Here is a 26077-nt window from a genome sequence, read left to right as displayed (position 1 = left end):
AGCGCGCACGTCAGCTGTAATCAGGTCCCCAGTGCTTTGCACTAACACCATGAGTTCGGAGGCTGATGAACCCAAGGAAGGTATGGTTTTTAACTATTTTCACAGGGAGTGGAAACATGCATGCTTATGTTGCCAGCGCCGCTTTTGTGAGCGCAGAGGAGAGTTTCTGCTTGCTTTAGCTTTTGTGTATTCAAAGGGGAGGGGAAAATGCCTTGGCAAAATCATCTGAAGTTCTGACGATTTCCCTGGATGTGAAATGACTGAAGCATTGGCACCCGGGGATCTGTCTGTCTCAACAGTGGTAATTTATTCACACGTGGAATACTGATAAGTGGAAGAAACGGTGTTTCAAAACACTGGTAGTAGAATATCAAAAAAGGAAGGTTTTTTGACTTTGGAAGCTCTGTATTTTTCAGCAAAAGAGGAAGTTGCTTGAGGGAGAAGTGAAAGGTCATTATTTTGGGAATAAGCACAATGCTGCTTACTTCCCTGTCTAAATGACTGTGCATGCATACGTGTGCGTGCATGCGTGTGCATGCATGCGTGTGCTGTGTTAAAGCTGAGAGGAATGTGCCAAAGCTACAGGGTTTCATTTACTGCTTCTAGAGTGGAACATGTGGAGGAGCTGGAATTGCTCCAACAAAAATACAATTATTCCCTAGTGTTGATTGGGAGGGGGTGCGAGCCAGAGTAGGACAGTAGGAAGCAAGTGGGGGAGGAGGAGGGCAATTTCCTGAAAGTGCCTATATACAAAAGAGCATTTATACGGAAGAGGGAACAGGGCAGTGGTGGGGTTATACACTGGATTTTTTATTACAGAATTGATGTTGCATTGTTACATATAGACCTTAGAGATACTCACAGTCATCCAGTATAAGCAAGCAATAAGTCAACCTAAGCGTTTTGTATTTGGTGAAAGCAAGACATTTTCAGAATACTTCAGATGGTTTCCCTTCACACTCTTTACTACTTACCCACTTGAAGAATAACATCACCAGGGACCCCTGCTTACTTGTGTAAGAGTATTTTGCTGATTTGCAGAAAAGTCAGCTTGGGCTGAATCAAATTTAATGCTAATAATGCTGATAGAACCTCGTTAATAATGAAGCACGATAGCCTGTGTTTCAATAAGAATTACAATGGTGCTCTCTGTTTTCTTTTTCTTTCTTCTCTTTGAATGTACAGATGAGCTAAAAGGCCGTTTTTTTTTTTTTTTCCCCCAAGAAGATTCTGTAGGACAGAAAAGCAGAACTGAAAAAAATATTTCTCTATAGAAACTATTTAAAAAAGAGAATATGTGAAAAAGAATATGGCACTGTGAGCACTCTCCTTCAGTTTTACAGTAGGAGAGATCAGCAGGCATGCCATAGCATGAAAGATCCTCTGGTTTCATACAGGCAGCCCCAGACAATTTTCCTAAGCTAGCTATATTTGAAATGTAAATTTTCTTGTTTAAAGGAAACTCTTACCTTCTTAGATGGCTCAGATTCTTAAAATTATCTGAAAACATTTTTGCATTTTTGTGCATTTCTTTTGAAACAATTTGAGATGCCAGGATCTTCATGCTGAAAATAGCACTTGGAGCAGGTGGCTGAGACAGGAAAGAAAGGGTAGCTTTTCAGTTAGTTACTTTTAACTAGGAAAGTGTTTGGGTTAGAATGGAAAATAAAAACAGTAGCCATTGTGGGAAGTTGAGGTACAAATGTTGCTGAAAACGTTTTTCGGTCAGTCTGTAAATGTACTCTTGGGAATACACTCCCACCTGTAAAGGAATAATTTAGAAGATGCATGAGAAAAGGGGAGGTAGTGTCTGTGTGAATAAAGACTGGGATTAACAGGTGAATCTATAGAACTTCATCTTTTACACTATTTTGCCTAGTCTGATTGAATATGGCATGAGAGATCACTGATCTACCACTACTGTGGATTTGTAGTGGTCCAGTTTATGTGGCATAAAATAGGCATTCAGTGTCTTTCAATTAACTGGTTCTGTTTCATCAAGAAACTGCTTTTTGCATAAATAAAAACTGATGCTTCCTAAATTCAAACTGAATTTGGGGCTCAGACTTTTGATACTGAGTATGTATAATCTTTTAAATAGATTACCAAAGGGGGGTGTGATTCATTTTTTTCCTTTAGGTACAAGACCAAGCATCACTCTAAATGAGAAATTCTGATTTACCCACAAGCTATGAGGTCCAGCCGGGGAATTAGCATGTAAGGATCTGTGACTGATCGTGGAAGGGATAGAGGGTACACTTGGATAACTATTAAATATTTTACTGGATTCTGTACATTTCAATGCCAGGGATAACTATGAAAGCATAGTGGTTAATCTGCTACATGCTAAAAAGTGAAAGATGGAGAAAGCTACAGGAAAAATGTTGTTTGTAAGCAAAGGCAGAATGTTTATATATTCTTTAAGGCAGAGATGCTTAGGGGGTCAGGGAAGCATCACTGGCCAGGAACTAGTGAAGGGATGTATAAGGAGCTCTGATACTTAGTTGCAGCATCCAGGTGTGACTCTGACTATCTGCTGGAAGATCAGTCTGAATGAATAAGAGGGTTGAGGGCACAGTAATAGCATTGAACATGGTGTATGTTCTGACAGTGATCTCATGGTGAAGTGAGCAATACTTCACTTCCAGCCACTTTATACAAATGCATTACAGTATTTGGAGAACATTGGGATGTCTGTAAAAGTAGATTTAGTGGGTTAATATGGATTATTTATTAAAATCTGCATAACAAGATCAAAGACCATAGGTTTTACTACTGTAAAAATGAACTATACCTATTGTTACAGTGAACCACAAAATCAAGGTCGATTTTGAATGGTAAACTCCTGAAGATTTTCTCTTGTAATTAATCATATAAAGGTAGTCTTTAACTTCTAGTCAAATCTTAATTTTTTAGCAGGAACTGTGAGCAAAAAGACATTGCTAGGAGACAATCATTACTTCAATGTTTGTTGTACTAATTGCTGGATATGGGTTAAGGAGCAATGTATCTGGGCTCTTGATCATCTGCCTTTGATCTTTGCATGGTCCACATTAGAACGGTAACATGAAACAGTGTTTTTGTTTTTTGTTTTTTGTTTTTTGTTTTTTTCTCCGGTTGTGCTATTTAGTAACATTATAACAATCTTTTTATTCATCCATATACCACAGTTCTGTGGGGGCGGGGGTGGTGGTATTTGGGTGTGTTGGTGTGGGTGTGTGTTGGGGTGTGGGGTGTACATGTTGGGGTGTGTTGGGGCTGTGTATGGCATCAATCTGTATTGCATTTACAGATTCCAACTGCTGTCATGATATAAATAACCCTGGCACATTTTCCTGTAGTTACTTTTGCCCTAGATGAAACAAAGACCATGGTAAAGTCAAGACTATCACATTTAAATGCATGGCAGTTTGCTGTTGCATGGTGCCATATCATGTACCAAGGAAGGTACCAAATGGTTTCAGGCTGTTATTTGACTTAATTCCTTTCTGAGATCCAAATATGTTGTTAACACTGTCATATTAAAAATATGTGTCATGAATATACCTTTTTAATACATGCCAATAGCAGTTAAAATGATTGTGATGTAAATGGATTCCTTACATAGTATTTCTTTAATAGAAGGAAATAGTAATTTATGTAAAGCTTCAGAGCTCTTCAGCTTCATTCTACATGTTTTATGTTGTATACTTAGAAAACAACAAGAGATGAATCTAATGTCTCAAAGGAAAAGTAAAATAATAACAGATATCACAGTGAGTGTAATACATAGCCTGTGAAACAACGAATATTATATTACAGACTTGAAAGCAGTGAGAGCCTGCATTGCACCTTTATCATACTTAAAGTACCACATTTCATGGGAGAGAGATACCTCTGGATTCCTACAAGTGCTCATAACTTTTTTAGACACATTTAGCATTTTTTAATCCAAATGGGATTACTGAGGAATGAGCTCACCTGTTTCGTTCCTTTTAGAGCTCAGAACGGAGACACAGAGCACTCACTGTTTTGAGAATTCAGTACTCCCTGCTGTAAGTAGTCATGGATTTGCTTTGACATTTTGCAGTCACCTCTCATTGTGAGAAGAATCATGTTCATTTAGATAAAAAAATAGTCTGCTCTTGTGCTTCAACAGACCACTTATTCCATCCAGAACATCGATGGGAGTCTGTAATGCATAATTCTCCATCTGACTATCTCCAAAACTAGCATTTTGTGGGCTTACTTTATTTCATTAACAAAATGTGGGCTTACTTTATTTCATTAACAAAATGTGGGCTTACTTTGTTTCACCTCCTCTTTGCCTACCCTCCCTTGTCAAAACAACAATCTCCATAAAACATTAAGGACATTGAAACAGGGACATTTTTGTTGAGAGTAGTCTGAAAAGTTCAGTTTAGGAGCAGGAGCAGTGATATGGCCCCAATGGATGTGTCATAGATCTGAATTAGTCAATTTGAGGATTTTTTTATTCCACAGATAACTTCCCTACTACTGATGAAGAGAATCAAGACATTACCGAGGCTACACATTTCATGTACACAACTCTATAAAATCAGAGCAATGCTTAACATCTTGGCGTTTTGCATAATTCCTGCTATAGATTATTAGAATTCAAGATTAATAGGACAAGCTAAAGGCAAAATATATCGCTTCAGTACAGGAAAGAAGGAAAAATGGAAGTAAGCTTATGAAAAATTAGAGAGAATTATTACTAATCGAAACTAATACTTTATCACGTATGCATGGGGAAAGCATTCCAAGAGGTTCAAATAGTGGGGGTAGAAGGAAAAGCAAGAAGCTAAAACCTTAATGAAGAAGGAGCAATGGGAAATTTGGAGGAAGGACTCAGAGGAAAGACTGGTAAGTCAGAATGGCTAGATTTTTCTAATGTAGTTTGAAGGATTGTATGTTTAATGAAGCAAAATACAGGAAATGGACAAAGTGCTTTAAGGACAGGAATACAGCTGCTGTGGTTTGTAGTACAGCTGCTGCAGCTCTATCTAGAGGTGGGCACTTGAATCTCTCAGTGAGAGCACTGACTTTCTATTAAAGCCATAAGACTTGGAGAAGAAATTGGGGGTATCAGTAGTGGAAGACTATTATGAGCCAGCAGTGTGCACTTGCAGCCCAGAAAGCTAACTGTGTCCTGGGCTGCATCAAGAGAAGTGTGGCCAGCAGGTGGATGGAGAGCATTCTCCCCCTCTACTCCACTCTCCTGAGACCCCACCTGGAGTACTGTGTCCAGCTCTGGGGCCCCAACATAAGAAGGACATAAGTGGGTCCAGAGGAGGGCTACTAAGATGATCAGGAGGCTGGAGCACCTCCCCTATGAGGACAGGCTGAGAGAGTTGGAGTTGTTCAGCCTGGAGAAGAGAAAGCTCTGGGGAGACCTTATAGCATCCTTCCAGTACTTAAAGGGGGCTACAGGAAAGATGGTGAGAGACTGTTTATCAGGGATCGTAGTGATAGGATGCGGGGTAATGTCTTTAAACCGAAAGAGGGTAGATATAGATTAGATGTAATTAAGAAATTCTTTACTGTGATGGTGGTGAGGCACTGGAACAGGTTGCCCAGGGAAGCTGTGGATGTCCCCTCCCTGGCAGTGTTCAAGGCCAGGTTGGACGGGGCTTTGAGCAACCTGGTCTAGTGGAAAGTGTCCCTGCCCATGGTGCAGGGAGGTGGGGTTGGAACTAGATGAGGTTTGAAGGTCCCTTCCAACCCAAACCATTCCATGATTCTGTGACTCAGGAAGCAGCTCTCCCTCTCTCCTCTTAATAATTGAAAGAATGGTTGATTTTATTTTCCTGACCAAGTCAGAGTAACCTTTAATATGTCCGTGAATGAATTAGGTGGCTACTCTCATTTCTTCTTCTACAGGCTCATAATTGAATGGGTTGAACTGGTGCTCTTTGTTGTATACCATATTTGGAGTCCATATGGAGTAGCTGTCTTCTGCAGAACACTTTGTACCCCATATATATAGCAATCTCTTCCTTGTGCTGTTAGGGCAGATGAGGAAGCTAGGTGTCAATTTGAGCAGAGGCCACAGGATAAGCACTCTGTAGCTGGTAGGGTTACTTTAGAGAATCACTGAAACACTGAGCTGCAATTGTTTGTTTGAATGCTGGATTGCTTTGAGAAAATTCCATTAATATAATTATGCAATCAAATCTTTTAATCCATAACAAACTGCAAGACTTGTGTTTAATTACAAATAAGATACAGTGCCGTGAGCTACCTGGTCGATAGAATCATAGATTAACTGAGGCTGCAGGGAACTTCTGGAGGTCATCAGGCACAACCTTCCTCTCAAGGTAGAGCCAGCTTTGAAGTTGGATCCAAATTCAAGCTTGTATGAGGCTGCCTAGGCTTTTTCTAGTCAAGTTGATAGTGTCTTCAAGACTGCTGATCCCACTTCTCTGGCAACATATTCCAATATTTGACCACCCTTGCTTTGAAAGTGGTCATTCCTAACAAGAATTCCCCTTGGTGCTGCTAATGTCTGTTGCCCCTTGCTCTTTTGCTGTGTATCCTCAAAAAGAGCCTGTCTCTGTCTTCTCTATAACTATTCACTTAACAAATTAGATCAATCACTTAGGTTCACTGTTAGTCTTCAGGCTGAGCAAACATGGCACTCTCAGCCTGTCCTTTGTATTGTGCACTCCAGCTGTCTAACCGTCTTGATGGCTTGCTTCAGTTCATCAGCTCCTTTTTTGGAGAGACACGGGGAGCCCAAAACTGGACACAGTACTCCACATATGGGAAGACAGTACTTTGCTTTCAAATTCGACCAGTCTTTTTCATCTTACAGAACTGATTGTTGTACCAGAGACTTAGCTTCCCCATCTTCCTTCTATTGCCTGTTGATGACAGCATTTGCTATATTACAGTATTTCTTAGACCTTCCGCTTATTCTCTTCGAGTAATTTGTAAACTATATGCTGTCACAAATGAGGCAGAGGTTAGCAACTGGGGAGCAAAAGTCAGTGAATCTCTGGAGAATCAAAAGAAGGATCTGACTAAGGGGAGCCACATGCATTCGGAAAGGCTGTATTCTTTATCAGGATTATTTCCAAGTATAGCAACAGGCTGTCTGAGTGGCTTCTAAGAACAATGAATATTTTGTGAAACAGGTGCCAGAGATAACATAAGGAAAATGTAACACTCGAATACTTGTTGTAATTTGTAATTTTTATTGTAAAGCACATATCATTCCTTTTGTCAGTAATGATTTATCATTTGGTCAAATCTGTTAAATGTGATGGTTTCATGAGAGTTCTTACATACTGATTTTTGAGAAGCAAATTGCTTCCCCTCCCCCCTCTCTCCTCAGGCATTTAGAGTCTCTGTAAACACATTTGGGTAATAAATTAAGCAAATGAAAATTATATTGCAGGTGTTACTTCAACCTTCTGGACAGATTTTTTTGTCACAATTACATTACAAAATGTGGTAAGAGAAGAGCATTTCATAAAGAGGTGTGAAAGAGCTACTGATTTTTATTCTACTTTATGAAACAGCTTCTGTTTTTCTTTTTCCATACATCACACTCAATAGAAGAAGTAGAAGGCTAAAAATAGTTTCATGTATTTCATAATGGCTTTAAAGACAAAATGACTTTTTTTAATGTTTAAAGGTTATTTTTTCATGTTTGATTATTCAGTAATTACTTCACAGATCCAGTAGTAGTACAGTCAGTAGTAACAGTTGCTGTACGTGACTTTGTAAGAAATTTGAGTGCCTAAACTGAATTGTTTCTGCATTAATAAATAGCACCAATTTGAATGTTAGTTTTCTACATATTGACATTAACTTTTTTTTTTGTACTGTGGTAAATCTATAAGTTACAAATTTTCATGTTTTCACTGTCTGCAACAGTAGATTTGCCAAGTTAATTGTGTTTTTTAATGGCAGGTGTATACTTTTGTGCATGCATCTCCACCGTGACTGCTGAACAGGATACACTGTGAGATTAGCAATGCAAATGGTACTGCCAATAACATGATTGTTTTAACCATAACATCAGCAAAAGCACAAGCCATAAATGTGCTGTCAGTTGGACACGGTCTTGTTTTGAGTGAGGAGGAGAGAAACCGGGAAACCTGATATGAGAATTTCATTCTATATTCATCCTTTTGGGATGTTTTCTCATAAATTTTGTTTTTCTTCATAAGATTCCTTGCTGGGTTGAGGTGTGGTTTGATTCAGTTTCATTGGTTGATTCCCTGTCACAATTCTGTTTCATGGTTCATTTCTAGTGCTTGACTGGCTAGCAATGAGAAGTAGAGAGCCCGTGCCTCTGACTGGCACAGTGGAGTCAGTCTGGGGAACTTGGGATCCAAAATCTTGACCACAGATCTGTTTCAGCAGGAGTGTTGTAGAGGTATGAATACACACTGTGTAAACTAATTTATTTTTCTCTACCTTTTGCTGAATTCAGTATCAGTATTTGTAACTACACAGATTAGTAATGAAAGATCAAAGAGTCTGTTTTGCACAGCAAGAGGGGAAACCTACATTTCAGTTTGACATACAGTATACAAATGTTGAGGTGTCTGCAGAGAGTCCTGTTCCTGCTGGCAGTTTACAGTAATGAGAATGAATTGCAGTTAGCATTTAATTTATTTGAGATTGTTTATCCTTGAAAGGTTTGTTATTTGAAATCCAGGGATATATTCTCAGATGTATTTTGCTTATCTGTAAAGGTTAGTACCTGCAAGTTTCTCTAAGGCATTAGTAGCTGACCTGTGATTTCAGTACAACTCTAAGAATGTGATATCCTCAAGTCTTGTTCCCAAAATGTTTACATTTCACTCCATACGGGGATTAATAAAGCACTGAAACAGTGCATGCACAGACAAGCTTCCACTTCATTAACTTTGTCGAGGTGTGTAGGAAACTTTGACTTTGAAAAATACAGGAATTACATTGTTTTAAAACTTAAAAGCTTTCATAAGATCTGTTTTTGCTTTTACTGTATCCACTTTACCAAAATATTCTACAAAGATTGTTTTATTTATAGGAAGAAGAAATTTTTTGGTTTAATATTAGCAAAAGCAGGTAGATAACACTGGTGAGTATTTCAGCTACTGATTCCAAAGGCTATTTTTACTTTCATGCAAAAAAGAAAATTGATTAATGTTTCTGTTAACTTAAAAACATTTATATTAAAAATGAGAAATAGTGACTTGGACTTTACTTCAGAAACTAGCAAAGAACTTTAAACAATAATAATGAATTTGAGCAGCTGTGAACAGAAATAGTGGATGCTTCAGGAAGGGGAGAATATAGTTCGGCTCTGGTGTCTACGCATGTGATAAGATGATTTCACCTAGCTCACAGTCTTGTCCTCAGTGCTAGAGATTTAGAAGTCTGTGATGCAAGACATCACTGTCCTGGATGTATGTTTAAACTAACCTTTCTTTGAAACAAGCAGTTGCTATTATAATCAATTGAAAGAGATGTAAATTATGGTGGATTTAGATGTTGATCCATTTGTGGCTTGTTACAAAATGCCATGCAGTATGGGAGGAGAGGATAGCAGTATCCCAGTGAGACAAACTGCTAACATTTTATTTCAGTGCAAAAATGTGATCTAAATAGTTTGAAATTTAGATTGATGATGCTTATTTTCACCATTTGAGGCCTTTCCTTCTCCAGGTTCAAATTTGCGGTACCTGGAAATGTAAGAAAGACATTTTTTGAGTAATAATCCTGAAAATCTCAAGCTACAACAACCTTTTCTTGTGGTGGATATCCCTTCACAGCTGACCAATGCTGTTCATTGCCTACGTAAAAATACCATTTGATGTCAGTACAAGGTCAAGAAGCTGGACATTTAAATTCTACAGTAGTCAACAGCTGTAAAAAACAGTGCACTCAAATCTCCCATGCTTTTCCCCGAGGAGTTAACCTCAAAATAGATGCAGGTTTTACAGAGTTACGGAACAGTTGAGGCTGAAGGACCTCTGAAGATTGTCGAGTTTTAGTCACTAAATATATTTGCAAGATTTAAAAAAAAATAGGGTTGCTAGTGCATTGCTAGGTATCAAAGTTCTGTATCCAAATAATACTGCTTTCTGACATAAAAGAAAGTGACAGTGTTACACACATGATGTTTAACCAGAAAATTTTATTTTACAGAAGAACGAGTTGCTAACAGTATTAAAGATCTAATTTTTCTTATGCTGTATTGTCTACTAGGATTTAATGACATTAATGAAAGCAAACCCAAATTCTTGAGGTACGTGGGGAGGTGGACCTATGTTTTGACAGTCTCAGTTTATGCTTGAGAGTTTAGGTCTTGTTAAGTCAAAGATTTTAAAGGTGGGGTTTTTTTCCAGTAAGTGTTATGTATAGAAATACTTTCCATACTTTTTCAGCTTTTTTGAGAATTGGTTTTGATTTGGAGATGCTAGTAATAGAGCAAACCAAGTGGAAACAAACAGGAGTCAAAGCAAAGCCTCCAAAAGATAGACTGTGCATTTGGATCTTGGGGAGCATGTTCTGAACTGACAGCAAGGGAATAAGGGAATAAAGGAGAGAAAATACTCTCAAACATTGATTCCATGGCTAGAGGTTTGGATGAAAGTCCTGGTAGCTGTAATATGGATACAGAGGGAACAGGCTGTGACTACTAAATACTGGGAGAAAAAAATTAAAACTGAGGGGTTCATTTACTTTGCTCCTTGTGGAAAAGGAAAATAAGGGAAATGTGTGTTAATAGCGGCAATGGAAAAGACCACTGTGGCCACCAAGTGCAGTCATGCATAATCTCAGAATCCATGAATGACAAATATATATTCTCTGTACAGGCATGCATTTAATGCCAGAAAACTTATCCTTCATGCTATAAAACAGGAAAACAGGTAACAAAAAAGTAAAAACTGCAAAAGACATGAAGCATGTCATCATTGTCCCAGGTCTAAAGAACAGCCAGTATTTGATAAGTTAAAGAACAGCCAGTATCTGATAAGTTAAATTCTTAGATGGCATACACTCTTGTTTTTTATAATCTGCATTTCAATGTTGATATTGAAAAAAGAATATACTAACCAGACACCTGAGAACTGAGTGCCCTGGTAAGCACTGTTGTTTTTTTGTGTATCTGGCCTGTAGCTGTGGCAATCCTAAGTGCCTCAGAAGTTCCTTTAGAAAGGAGAAGTCAGAAATCAAATTGTGTGTGGGACGCAAGTATAATTTGGTTTCTCAGGACAACCAGTGGAAGATACGAAAGTAATATACAAAGTGGAAGTTAGCAATCCATTCATCTTTGAACATTACACTGAAAGAGAGATAGCAAGGGACTCCCTTCCTGTCTGCAAGAAACAGACAGAATGTCATACAGATTGACATAGAGAACAGAGAACCGGAACTAGAAATTCAGGAAAAACATCATTAACTACTTTCAGAGCCATTGTAAGATCACTCACAAACCTTTCTGTCATTTGAACTCTCTGAAGTCTCTGCTGTGGCTTTCTTTGCATGATACTCAAATTAGATGTCATTTGCATTTTGACAGCCAAGTTGCTACCTTGTCCTTGCAGCTGAGTTCCCTGTTTCTCTCATGTCAGATTGCCATCTTGTCTTGACCATCTAGCTCATTTGTTTTTTGCCACATGTGTCTTAAACTTCCTCTTAACTCCACTCTGACCCCATGTCAAATTTAAGTCTCTCCAATGGATTCAAAGTTCCCTGGGGCTGCTGGTCTCAGTGCTTTTCCTTCTTCATTCAAGCCAGAAGTTTTTTTTTTTTTTTTTTTTTGGTAAGAAGACATTCCTTTTGCCAGGATGGTTGTAAGAGCATTTAGATGCCTCTTTTTAAACTTTAGCTTTTGGTAAAACATTCAGTTAAATGGCCAGATTGTTTTATTGGAAGTGCCACTTGGGTTCGCAAGCTTGGCACTGTTGCCTTGCTGCAATTTGGTACATGCTTCTGAGGCTGGACAAAAAAAATACAGTACCTGCACTGCATTTTCTTGATTGGAACGAATGACGTAAGACACACTTTCTTTCCTGTGAAAAGATTTGTGCAGTGTTACTCTTGAGTGTGCATGGACACCTGGTAGAGGCAGAGGAACTTGATGTAACCCTGAAATGGCCAACAGCTGAAATACACAGTCTGCGTATTTAATACCACAGCACCTGTTGTTACATTCCAGCAAGGATAACAAATGGTGGCAAAGAAGTGAAATACCAAATTAAGTTCATGATCCTACTCTGTGTGTCTGTCATTTTCTCTGTTGAATATCCACCATATTTTAAAATCCACTTCTCTAAGAGCAGTCATCAGAAGTTAATCTGATTTTTTTTCTTATTATTAAAGCTGCAGTGCTAATTAAAATACATGCAGAGTCTTTAGGGAAAAAAGGACTTCTAAGAAGGCTTTTAAAATTTCTAAATCAGCTACAGTATATCATGTGAAGCACAGGGTGGCTGTGGGAAGCACAGGCATGTAAAACCAGAATAACTTGTTGGCACAGACTGCTCTCATGGGACTGCAAAACTGCACATACATTCCTGTTGGAAATAGCATCTTTCCTTGCCACGCTACCCAGCCTTATGCTCCAGGTAGCTTTTCTGGCAATTCTTCTCACCTCTTGATCAAAGAAGTATTTTGTTTCGTGTTTTTTTCATGGTTTGTATTTGTAGCTAGAAAGTGGGTCATCTTTTGCTGTTGGTCAAGTTTTGGACATTTTAATACTCTAAGGCTAGAATTAAATAGCAAAACCAGGAAGCATATAACAATATCATATGCGTTTTGCAAACCCACTGACAATGACTTCTTCAGCACTTTATTGAGTAAAAAGAAGATGTTCACAATGGTGTTTGCTAACTCTTCTTTTATCTTTCTGATGTTCCTGCTGCTGAATGTATGCTCACTTTCAGTATGAGTACACAGACTAGACCTACTGTATATTTTAAAAAATGCTTAATCAGCCAGATTTTTTCCAAAATTGCTTTAACTTCAGAGTGACTTGTAGCCTCAGAGATGATTTCCAAATCCAGTAAGACGGCTCATGCAGTGTTTGCCATACATTAGGCTTGGCTTCAGATTGGGTATTTTTTCTTTTGAAGGTCTTCCAGTGTGAATGTTAAAATTACTACATACTGCTTGACTAACATTCCGCAACTGTGTCCTCAGTTGGTAAAGATTAGGGTGAGTGAGAATTTAGTACAATTTACCATACCTATCAAGAGAACTGTCAGCAAAGGTTACTTACCTTTATGAATGAATGCTTTGTATGCATTGAAAATTTTAAACTGTTTTCTAGTTAAAAATTATATTAATATATAAATCTCCCTTTTTAAAAACAAGGTGCCAAATAAAATATTTGCTTTTCAAATAAGGACCTTGTGTACCTCAATCAAAAAAGTAGAGACATAGGTGGAAGAAATAAGTACTGTATAGGGCCCTTGTTTGGTTTTTTTCTTCCTCCTCCTGCACTTAGCCGTTTGCCCTCTGGGTTTTCCACTGCCTGATGTTGCTTGCCCAAGCTATCTGCCCTGTTGCAGTCCTTTTCTCAATAAACTCAGTGGCTGCCCTGGTCTTTTCTCACCCCTGCCATCAGCCTGCTTAGAAGTTGCAGTCCCAGTGTCTGAGGCTGAAGAGCGAAAGCTGTCAGAGGGCTCTCTGGTCTTGCATGTCTGGTAGAAGCTTCAATTTCATTAGCTTTTGAAAAGCCCAAGTGAACAAATGCTTGCAAACGCAGAGACTCGCCCGTGTGTTGAAGTGGCCGTCGGGGGACTGCTGCATTTTTGGACTGATTTCTACATTGCAAGGACTTTATCTGTGCTTTTAAAAAGTTTAACACACCTTTCACCCAGGAAGCTTTGAAGCACTCAGATAAGAATCAAAACACTGACTCTTCTGTTTGTTTTGGTTGTGTTTTTTTTTTTTTCTTTTTAAATCACACCAAAAAACATTCTTTGAAACCCTGACTCACTCAGATGATTATTAAAGAAGTTATACATCATGGTAGCTAGAAAAATCAATTTACCTTATTCATATCTGAAGAACTCATAGACTGTGTCCTACCACTCATTTTTAAACTCATCAGCACATAATAAGCACACTGAAAATTGTTACAGTCCTGGTAATAGGTTTATGACTTTATTTTTGCCCATTCTGTGCTTCAGGACTTGTTCATTCACTGATGCTAGCTCATGCAGTTTATCATGGTTGGAGCTTTACCTTTCTGAAGTCATGTGTTTATACATGAAGTCATATATTTATATGCCTCAGTGTATTTATTTTTTTAATGTTTCTGGCCTTTATCATTCTTGAAAACAAGGGTAGCCCTGTAAAGACCCAGAAGGCAGAAGGCACAAGAAAAACTAAAAATTCAGTAATTATTTTATCCCTTGGTATCTAGGCAATCTCATGATTTTGGAGGTGCATGACTCATGGTCACATACACTTGGAAAGCATAGCGCTGTCAATCCCACTTGATTTCAAGTTGCCTCCCTTCAGGGAAATGATGCGCTCTTACTCTGGGAGTCTGAACATGCAATTCCTTCAGGATGCGCAGGCTTTTAGCTGTAGCTCTCACTCACAGTCTGTACAGAGGCAAACACACTCGTTCACATGGGAAGCCTGGCAGGAAATCAGTTGCCACGTTTCTCAAAGCAATGGGATACAGTCTTCTAAATGCTGCCTGAAGTGCTCAGTTGGTGCAGTCTCTTTCCTTCTATTCCCGTGTAAGTGTTCTTTGAGCCTTGCCTAAAAACCCCTATCATTTTTGGGCCTTGAGCTTACAAGGTACTAGTGCAGTACGTGGTATGTTGATCACTAAAATGAGAAATGAGTATCACATAGCAGTGTTGTTATTAATGACTTCACAGTCACATTTTCGCTTCTGCATGGACTGTTGTATCAGCATACCCAGGACGTATGCTAGAAATGCAACTCATGTCAGAAGTCTGAACTCTTAACTTGCCTGTGGAATTTAACATGTTTCACTGGAAGTTTTTACTGGATGCTTTTTTTCTGGTCCTTATTACAACAAGCTTAAAAACTCAGTGACTCAAGTATTCAATGTCAGTGCGCATGAGATTGAATACATTCAACTGCAGGTGATGTCTCATCTACCATTGAGTGTTACCTTGTGTAAAAATTTTTTGTCTTGATTTAAGGCAGTGAAATAATTGATTTTTTTTTTTCCCCCTGAATACTTTTATTTAATTATTTATTTTAGTTTAAGTAGAGTTGAGAAATAGGGTATTTGGTAATAGGCATTTGCCACAGTACAGAGGGAGGTGTATGAACTTCCATGTCAGGGAAAAGTGAGCATTTCATCCATAAGTAGTAACCTTGAGTCTCCTAAGAGTTTATTAACCTGCAATTCTAAATTTTCACTGAAAGTTTATACTTCCACCACAGTTTTAAGGCAAACGTGTAAGGTAAAGTATTTTTGGGAAAACACATCCAGAATGCTACATGTCTAATATTGATTGACTCTAACACACAAAATACTAATGTTAAACGCACAATACCATTGACTGCGAAAACTAAGAAGCTTCTTCATTAATAAGCTCCCAACTTTTACAGGAGGCAGTCTCTAGCAACTTGTTTGCTCTATATCATAAATTAGAAGGCTTTGCAGATGTCCCTGTTACCCCTAAGATTCTGTGAATTTTGAAGTAATGGAAGTGAGATTTCCTGTGAGAGCCTTTCCTCTTACACTGTTCTCTATGGAGAGGTGGCTCTACTGAACATAATAATGTTATCTGTATAGATTATACAAAACATGACATCCCGGTGATTTCAAAGTATCATTTTTTGATGATACAGTTTTAAAAAGTGAAGTGTTAAACTGCACAGGAGAGATGCTATCAAGAGCAGTCATGAAGAAAAACTATCTGTGAGATACTTTAAATTAGTGGGATTACCTGCCCAAAATCTGGATCTCCTGCAGACCACCAGAGAAATGGCACTATTTCAGTTTAAAGTGCAAGGATGGGACCTGGCAATACAATAGGTGATGAGGTAAGATATTTATACATCCTGGCCAGCTACTATAATCACTCTTAAAAGTGACTGCATACAAGCAACCTTAAGAAAATGAGTCTGCTTTAAGTGGTTGTATAAATGTGGATTTACAGGCTTATTTTTAGGTGCTTACATCTCACATTGTAATGGGAGCTTTGAAAGGGGATGCTCAGCTGTCCTCACCTTGGGAAGGGGGTGCTGGCAACACGTGCAGCCAGCGGCCACCCCTCACCAGCACCCTGTGATCCCGGAATCAGGAATGTCCCATACACGAGAGTATCTGCATTTGCAGATACCAGGTTAATGTTGTAGCCTCTTCTTGACACATCCCCTGCCCCTTCGAGTCACAGAGTCTTTCTTCTCCCTCCCTTTCTGCTGATTGTTCCAGTTGTCAGTTAGCAATAACGGCTATTGGTGTTACGCTGCTTGCTCAGCAGTGCAATTTCCTTTCAGCTCTCTTTTCAAGGAAGTGAAACCACTGCAATGTATTTTTGCATTCTGAGGTGCCAAAGCAAAATGAAGCACCACAGGCAGGAGGAAAAGGTAGCTGAGAAGAGCTGTTATGGTGACGGGGAGAAACCCATGTTTGCTCTGTGATAGCATCTGACAGCATTTCAAGGGGCATGAGAAAGCCTGCGCTGGATTTAGTGGAATAAATAAGCCTCAGGCCAGTCTTCACTTCGGGTATTTTGCCTCTCTTGCTGTTATCACCACTAACAACTGCAATTCCATTTGATGAACAAGTAAGTAATAATTTTTAAGAAAATTTGTATTTTCAGTCTGACGGAGCTCTATAATCTTACTGCTTAAACTAGTTTTATTTAAGCAATTGCCTGAAATACATTTTAGGTATTTCTGTCACCAGTAGTGAGGAAAAAATCTGATTATAGAATATAAACAGCTTGCCAGGTTCCTTTTTGGATTAACTGAAATACTGAAGTATGAATTTTATGTATTTAGCAAATTAGAAGCCGTGTAATAACACAGGGCAAATGTAGCTAACTTCTGGTGTATTGCAAAGTAGATAGAAAATAGGCCATGCTGGGTAGTCCCAAAACTTGGGCAGTTTTTAGAGAAATGTGATTAAGAGTTTAACACCTCTTTTAAGTGAGCAATTCCTGTTTTGCACATCAAGCTCCACTTTGTCAAATGTTAAATTATGTAATGTAAGGACATTTTTACTGAAAAACCATGACATTTTTAGAAAACTGCTGTATTTTCTGTTTCTTGAAATTGATGCTTTGCAAGCTGTTATGTGTAAATTGGTAGAACCATACCTGAGTGTTTGTGTGACTTGCTGGAGGCAGGTTGTATGGATTTTTGTTCAGTTACAGTGGAGTGTTCTGTGTGATACAGTTGGCATTTTATAAACATCCTGGGGAAAAACATTTCAATGTACATATATATCATATTTGGGGGGGTTTCTCTGCAAATTTATCAAGATACTTTGAAACAGTATTTTAGCATTGGTGTTATTTTTGCTGAGATATAACTGCATCTCATGTTGAAAGAAGTTAATTTTGTACACGTGTATGTGATTATCCAGAATTTGAAATAAGAAATTGTAATTAACCTCTAAGCTGATTTGTATAACCTAACTAAATAGTTGATTTAATATCACATTCATGTTTGATTAAAAAAACAGTTATGGATATAATTGCCCGAAGACTAATATTTATCCTGTGTATGCTTTTTTTCTGTACCAAGCACCATCAAAAATATTTTTCTTCCTTACATTTTCAAAAGCATTCACTAATATTGTTTACTGTTATGGTAGTATGAACTATTAGAATGAGCATCTATGTATGTTTGTGGACTGCCAGAAAGAATACATAATGCAATTAGTAAATTTGAAGGCTTTAAGAAATAAAAAGTTATGAAAGAACAATTGATATTCCTGTTTTGCAGGAAAAAAACCCCTATCATTCATCTGTAGATCTATGTAAAGCATTGGCTCTTGAATTTTAGTATTTGACCACTCTTTGAAATACTTGGATTTTTTTTTTTATTTGAATAGTGACAATTCAAGTTCTATATTTAAAAGCACAAAAAGTGGATCAATGATTTTCAGTTCAGATTGACTGTTTAGCATCTTTAATGTCTTCCTGTAAGTTTGTGGTTGAGAAACGTGTCTGTCTTGTGATCTTGAGGGCTTTGCCCAAGATAGTTAACAATGGGTTCTTTGGTTTTTGAGTGTCCTCATGTAGTAATGATTTTTTAAAATGTGCTCAAACACTTCATGCTTAAAAAAAAAATAGATATGCACTGAAAGTCTTAAGAAACAAACTTGCTTGAAAGTTTCTGAGATGACAAAAAAGGAGCTTGTTAATAAGTTTCTCAAAAGTACCGTAGAAGTAAAAATACAGATTTGTGTCTCATATGTCCTGAAGGACAAGTTCATTCTATTTGCTGGAACCTAAGAGGCAGGCACCCTGTGTGTGAACACACCAAGCTGCCCAAATACAAACAGTTAAGAGGAAGCTTTTTCCAAATTCAGGGACTTACTGTTTGGCATCTGCAGAGTTTATGTTTTCATTAAAAGGGGGAAAAAAAAAAAAAAAAAGAAAGAAAAACACGTTTCCAGGCCCTGCGCTTGCAAAGCAAATCTTCCATATGTTAAGTAAGTGGAAACAGATGAAGCTTTCCTTCAGCCTGTCTGAGACTCCAGGAAAGCTGCAGGGCAGCCATCTACCAGATGATCGTTCAACCTGGAAATACGAATTCACATGTGCCTTAGTGGAGAAGGTGCTGCCAAGGGAACGTGCTGTAAATCGTTGTCACTGGCAACAGAACATGAGTGGTAATATTTCACAAAACAAGTTTCTGAAAGAACGTTTGGGGTCTTTGAAGTATTTGAAGAAATTACAAACCAGTCACTAGGTATATTGGTGCAAGCAAGCATAGTTTTGGAGGTGGAAATCTGTTGTAGAATCTACTTTGTCGGTCACAGAAGGATTTCTTTGTAAGGTTATGCTATCAACTGTTATGACGGTTCCTAGACTGTACATCTTTTGGCTATTTCTGCGTTGAGTATAGGACGTAGAAGTGTTAATCTATTCTTGCTTTCCTCCTGAAAACTAACTTCTTTAGAGTGCATCCAGAGAATCTCAGTATTGTTTGCTGACAAAGGATTTTTGTGTTTGTATTTTACATGTGTGCATGTGTGTGTGTGTGTCTATATATAAAATATATACATAAAAATATAATAGATATGTGGGATCTGAATTCACTGATTATGTAAAATGCTAGGCAGGAAACAGTTTTGCAGTAGTTAATTCACTGAATTACTATCCCTAATTGAGTACCAGTGGTAATTGTCATGGCATTGGGATAGTCATGGTTTCAGATTTCATTCTGAACTTGAGAATCAGATCAAACTTAATGACTCAACTGATCAAATAGGGCAGGTTTATTGCCTCACTTTGAAATCACATCAATCCATGTCTAGAGAGATAATTTAAACCATTTTTAGTGAGTTTGATCTCATTTTGTGTTTTCTTGAAAGTCTAAAAGAATGTAAACCTAAAGACAACAAAATTTAGGGATTGAAAAGATTACATTTTTTGCAACTACATACATAAGTTTACCTTATTTTTGTGGCAGTTAGTAGGACTAATATGAATGGACAGACATGGAAATATTCCTTAACTTTATATCCATAGTATATCTGTTATGTTTTTTTTTTTTTTTTTTTTTTCTCCCCAGTGGCCACAGATGTGTTCAATTCCAAAAGTCTGGCCATTCAGGCCCAGAAGAAGATCCTTGGAAAAATGGTGTCCAAATCTATAGCAACTACTTTGATCGATGACACAAGCAGTGATGTTTTAGATGAGCTCTACAGAGTGACAAAGGAATATACACAAAATAAAAAGGAAGCAGAGAAAATCATCAAAAACCTCATTAAAATAGTCCTTAAATTGGCAATTCTCTACAGGAACAACCAATTTAATCAAGATGAAATAGCACTGATGGAGAAATTCAAGAAGAAAGTTCATCAGCTGGCTAAAACCGTGGTCAGTTTCCATCAGGTGGATTATACTTTTGACAGGAATTTTTTGTCCAAACTGTTAAATGATTGTAGAGAGCTACTTCATGAAATCATTCAACGTCACCTAACTGCAAAGTCACATGGACGCGTCAACAATGTGTTTGATCACTTCTCTGATTGTGAATTTCTGGCTGCCTTGTACAATCCCTTTGGACCTTATAAACTCCATTTGCAGAAACTTTGTGATGGTGTCAATAAAATGTTAGATGAGGGCAACATATAAGTACTTGCATTAAAGTTAGCTGCCTATGCATTATTTGTAGATGGAACACTGTTGATTTATGAAGGAATAAGGGAGCATGCAAAAAGTTTTTTTACATAATGACAAATATTTCCAAGTTAAATTGATTCCTTGTTATGAGCTATCTGTTGCTATTCACAGTCAGTCTGGGAGAAAGACTGCACATGACTATTTACTGTGCTTTGCCTACAGAAACAGCTGGATAAAGACAATAAAACAGAGTGGTCCAAGTAGAGTAGGAGTCTTGCAAGATGCTGTTAGACAATCCACACCTGTCACAGATTTACAGGATTACTTCTAAATTATAAGACTCCAGTAATGTTGCTAACAGACTATCATGGTGATGGTACACTCTATAATTTCTTTGACATTTGTAAAATATATATATTTGATTCATTTATAGTTTTCTATGCTCTCTGCACAGATCACAGCTTCCTAGTGTTGCTCTTATGAAGCATTCAGTTTTAAATAATGTCAGTGATGCTGTCATGTAGAGTCTTAACAGGCTTGTTCATCTCCAGCTCAGTGGTAAAAACTTCCTGTCTGCAAGGCTACCAAGTATAGATCCTTATAGACCCACACAGATGCTTGCTTCCTTTGATTATATGGGGATTATTTGAGGAATAAGCTACAGTAATAGCCTAACTGGGGAAGACTATTCCCTGGAAACCACCTGCGGTACGTAATTTTAACTCTGCCTATGATAAGGTAAAACACAGTGACTTACCTGTGTAATTCCTTGAGATATTTAGAAGCCTGCTAATAGGTGACAGTTCTTTTTGAAAAGGTATGAGGCAGTGTATTTTATACACTAGGCTATTGTGTATGATGATGTGAATTCAGAAAGCTTGATCACCTGAAAAAAATTCCAAGCCAATTTGTGTACATTGAAACTAGAAACAGAAATTAGTTTTATCATTGTGTTATATACCATTTAACTAATGGAAAAATGATCTTGAATACATTTATTTTTAATACTTTTCTCTCCTCCTACCCTTCTTCTCCCTCATCTTCTCTCTGCCTTGTCCTTGGGGATATAAAAATGTGACTTTATAGACACTGTAATGTACTTAAAATCATGAAGTTAATACATTTCAAACACCTGAAGATTTTTGTTAGAAAGCATATAAAGAATTTGCTGTTTATTTAATTGCCAGTGTTTTTGCTGTTTGCTGTGTCCTTTTGTTTTAATAAGTAAACCAAAGAATATTTGCACCCTGAACTTTTCATGCCTTTTTTTTTCCCTTGTTGAATTTTAAATTCTAAAGAGCAAATTTGGCCTGTGCTGGCAATGAAAGCATCTCAGCCTCTGACATACAGCTTCAGCATTACTTGTGATTTTTAAGAGATAGAATTTACTTTTATTCATGTTTGTTTGGTCATGAGGCTCTGAATATTCCCAGAAAGGTGCCAGAAGTATGCCAGAGAAATGTGTATTGAAAATGTGAACTCAATTTTATACAAGTTACTGGTGTCCAGGTGAGAGAGAAGATTAATGTGCTACTGGGCTGGAACAACTGGGAGCTGATGTAAGGGTAGTACGCCAGAATTTGCCAAAAATCCTAGATTATTAGGTTGAGACCTAAAGGAATATCCCTTCCCATATTTTACTTGAACAGTAAATACATTGTACTTTTGTCCATCAGAAACCATGTAGAGGAATGCAACATCATGAGGAAAATCCCAGAAATTGTAAATAGTTTCTGATGTATTTGCTCCATTTATTTCTTTTCTTTTCCCATCTAGAGAGAACTGTTTTCTTTCACAATTATTTTCTTTGAGGTGAGAATAAAAAAGAATCTGACTTCTAGAAATGAAAGCAGTTTTCTTTACAAATTCTATTTCTAAATCATGTTCCAGTTCTCCAAAATAGCAGAATGGTAGCAGTTACTGAAAAGAGAGCAGGATACTATCTTGTTTAGAAGCAGGCTTAATATATGTATGTGCTGTGTAAATCATGAAAGGTTTTCATCAGCCATGACCCAGTATATTTTGGCTGCTCAAATTAGAATTTTCCCTGGGACAAAAATTGCTTAAATGTTCTTTGTACATCGTTAACACCTGCTTACATATATATGAGCTATACTGTGGTCAAACTATGTGTATTTTCAGTAACACGGTAACTTACAGTGGTACTCTTTAATTATTGGTTGGATAATGCTATTATTCTGTGCTGCAAAACTGATGCAACAGTGTGTTTTAATAGGGTAAAAATTACCAATATATTAAAATTCAGTCATCATGGATTCATTTTACAATAGGATTTTAAATCTGAGTACCTTAGGTGTTTTGCATTTGTAACATTCTGTCAATGTTAATATGTAGTGTCTAATGCCATAAAATGTATGTTGGTGAAGATGTGCAAGTTAAAACTAATGTTATAGCCTTCTAAAGATATTGAAAAAGTGAAAAGTCAGACCTTGGATACTTTTTACAAGATATATCAAACAAATGTGATCTCAGCCATACAAAGAAAACAAGATATAGGGAGGTTATCATGGCCATTTTTGTGTGCACCTTGAAAGGGATGCACTAGAACTTTTGGCCACCCCTTAATTATGTGTGTATGCATTTGTGTCTTTGCATAGACAAGCAGAAGCACACAACTGGGTAAATTACAAGCCTTTTTCTTTCTTATTTCTGTCCTTAAGATCTTAAGATCTTTTGAGATTTATCTCCATTTAGAAGGTGCAGAGATTATGAGGAGTACGGGAAGCTTTCAGCAACTGGGGTGGGGTGGGAATTTTTTTAGGAAAATATGAAATAATGTCTCTTCTAAAAAAAGATTCAACCCCACCCATAAAGCAAATTCCTGTAAAATAAAGGAGTGAGAAGATGGCCAGCTGCTTACTCCCTAAAAAGACTGCATTGTCCCAAAGAAGTAGCTAACTGATTTTGATGACAGTTGGCTTCAGTTGCTTTCCAGCCCCTTGAAGTAGCTTTAACAGCTATCATGTGACTATTAAAGGTAAACTGGAATTCCGCATGTAACTTTTCAAGGGACCAGGACATGCTTTTGTGGTCTAGCAGAGAGGAATCCACACAACTCATAAGTCCATCATTCTCAATGATGATGGTATTATGAGGAGAAAGACAAGTTGCACATTGCATGGGCAAGTAGTGCTTTTCAATGCATTACAGGGGGTGTACTTTAGCACGAACATGAAATGAAGATTTCCGTTTGCATAACCATTTGCAGAGAAACCTTATCACAACTGTTTTTCATGCAGATTTGGGCAGGTCAGCCAAGATGCATGGTTAAGTGGCAAACATCTGCACTCTGGACAAAACAACTGCCAAAAGATATTATAGTTGTCAAGTTCTGTAATGTCTTGTTTTTATGTTTTGCACATAATTGAAATTCCCATATTTTTGCAAAGGAAAGTTTCTGATTAAAAAAAAATGCTACCCAAAAAGACACAGTAGCTACTACTCAGAAAGTTTAGAGTAAGTAATGTTGTTGTTATTTCCAATTTGTTAAAAAAAGGCTTGCATTTGTTCTGATAAAGAAGTTCTAAAAAAAATACTAAATTACTAATCTATTCATGCTGAAGTTTGCATACTGCAGCTGAAATTATATTGCAACTTTGGCTTTCCTATCTACAATATTAAGTATTTTAGGTTACCATGTGATTCATTTTTCCTCTGTGAAAATAGACTAGCAGTTATCTTCTTACAGGTTGTGTCTAAGAGCTCTTTCTAGTAGTGCTTGGTTAATATCACAAATCAAGATTTTTTAATGTTTAAACCACAAATTGCTGAAGTGATCATCTTTTCTTAGTACTCAGTTTTAGTATTTAAATTTCTGTTTTACAGTTTTAAAGCTGATACTTATGGGCAGGACATTCTTAATCAATAACCACCTTTTCTTGTGAGCTTGGGACATACAGGAACTGATGTATATCTTCTAACAGTCTGTACACACCACCAGTTTCTGGAGAAACATCCCTTATGGCATTTCTTTCTGTTAGGGAGCAAATTGAAAAGAAGCAGCTCTTAGCTTTGGGATGTCCCATAGTTACACAGTATCAAGAAACAAAGCAGACTATAATGATTAAGAATAATGGAATTAAGGAGGCATGTTATTTGCCCAGCTTTCCCAAGCAACTGAAACTTGTTTGCTATTTGTTGTTTTCCCCTGTGGGAAAGTCTTGGTGTGGTAGGTGGAAGACAAAGGTGGAGTTTCCTACAGTTACTGTAATTTAGATATAAATTACTTTTACCATCAGATGTAAGACCTTCCACTGTCTACTCTAAAAAGCTTAACACTGGATTTTAAAATCATACATTCCATTGGCTTCATGGCAAATTAATTCCTATTTCAGTTTGTATTAAATATTTGTATTTTAAATGTGCTTTTATTATGCACATAAATATTAGCTGAAACAAAATAGAAGTCAACCTTGTGGATCCTGTCTTCCTAGATACCTTGGGTTTTTTTCTTTAGTCAGTAGGTGTTTTGTGTGCTATAAAATTCCTTGGAGGATGTAATATTGAAGGTTTTGATAATTGGGGGTCATTCCAAGAGAAAACTGTTGGCTTTTTACCCACTTGTTCTCCAGTTCCTGCTGGCACCTTCTCAGAGTATCAGCCCCACTGGTCTTTAAACATGGCAACCTAAAGCTCTTCATTTGCAACACATTTGGGGGACGTTTTGAATTACATTTTTTAGAATTCATTTATTGTTGATTGTTCTGGCCAAGTCACAGCTAACAGTGGTTGAAAAATATTGTTATGTTTAAGATGTGTAAGGGGTTTTTTTAATACAAACAGTGTAATGGTGTAGAAGGAATAAATCAGCCCAAGTAGGGCCTGTATACAACCAATCCTGTTATTGCGAATGGCAATGCACCAGCTCTGCCCCATTGTGGAATAGTGTTGAAAAATTATTTGGCTTTCTTCAGCAGAATTTGGTGTCCTTTCATTTGAGGAATCTATTTCAGTAGCTGGGCTTGGCTTGGGTCCTGAGAACAAAGTCCCCTGGCTGTTGATAGACTACTGTTGAGGGTTCCTGTGACATGAAAGCAGAGCCATTCCCCATTGCACTTAGCTGATGCTTTCAGTTTACTTCACTGACTGGACTTGAGATACCGTGGGTTTTTGCTTTGTTCCTTTGGGGTTTGATTTTATTTTGTGGAGAGTCAAGACCTACAACTGTGTAACATCTGCTAGGCCTGCTAAGAGATTGCAGAAGACAGTCTGAGGCAGTGCTTTCAGCCAGGGGGGGAATAAGTTCACTGGTCCCAGGACATGACATGAAATCAGCTGTTACTTTCAAGAAAGCTGCTTCTGTATCTCAAGGATCTTGATAATTCAGCAACAGAAAAATTATCTCATCCTTGGAACTAAAGTGAGTCTCTTTGCTCAACTGAAAAACTGTCTCAGTTACAGGCTGCCTAACTTGATTTCAATGATACGGACACTCCCAAAAGGTACATTTGCTCTGCCATCATATGAGAAACTATCAGAAAGTGTTAGAAAGGAAAGGAATTCTCAGCACTTTTCTGGGAGAAAGGGCTCTAATCAGACAAAGATCTCATTAAGTTTACTTTGCCATTTTCACTGTGAAGAAGTCTACCGCCTACTGAAAGCACAGGCATTTGGCTGGCTTAACTTAGTAAGACAATACGTTTAAATTTACAGTTCCAGTATCCTATGACACTGCAATCTATAGCTTACCCCAAGGCTAGAACTGAGAATCTCATGCTACAAAGTATGGAAACAGGGAAGAAGGCCCTTTAAAAACAGTATTGATGAAAACTAGGCGTTGCTACTGTTTGGATCTGGGAGAA

The 26077-nt window shown here is 37.6% G+C and overlaps 1 protein-coding gene across 2 annotated transcripts; it reads left to right on the top strand.

Moving 5' to 3' along the window:
• Window positions 1–21512, top strand: TNFAIP8 (TNF alpha induced protein 8). Of its 2 annotated transcripts, none has more exons than XM_026865582.1 (2): window positions 1–80; window positions 19702–21512. In XM_026865582.1, exons 1-2 carry the CDS (start codon window positions 50–52, stop codon window positions 20265–20267), a joined length of 597 nt encoding a protein of 198 aa, XP_026721383.1. In that variant the 5' UTR covers window positions 1–49; the 3' UTR covers window positions 20268–21512. The 2 variants fall into 2 exon arrangements, with proteins under 2 accessions (XP_026721383.1, XP_026721384.1); XM_026865583.1 differs by lacking the exon at window positions 1–80 and adding an exon at window positions 16542–16739.
• Window positions 21513–26077: the final 4565 nt, after the last annotated feature.

The sequence above is a fragment of the Athene cunicularia genome, assembly GCF_003259725.1.
Source record: "Athene cunicularia isolate RWA chromosome Z unlocalized genomic scaffold, athCun1 chrZ_part1, whole genome shotgun sequence".
Taxonomy (NCBI): Eukaryota; Metazoa; Chordata; class Aves; order Strigiformes; family Strigidae; genus Athene; species Athene cunicularia.
This window is presented reverse-complemented; position numbering and strand designations above follow the sequence as displayed.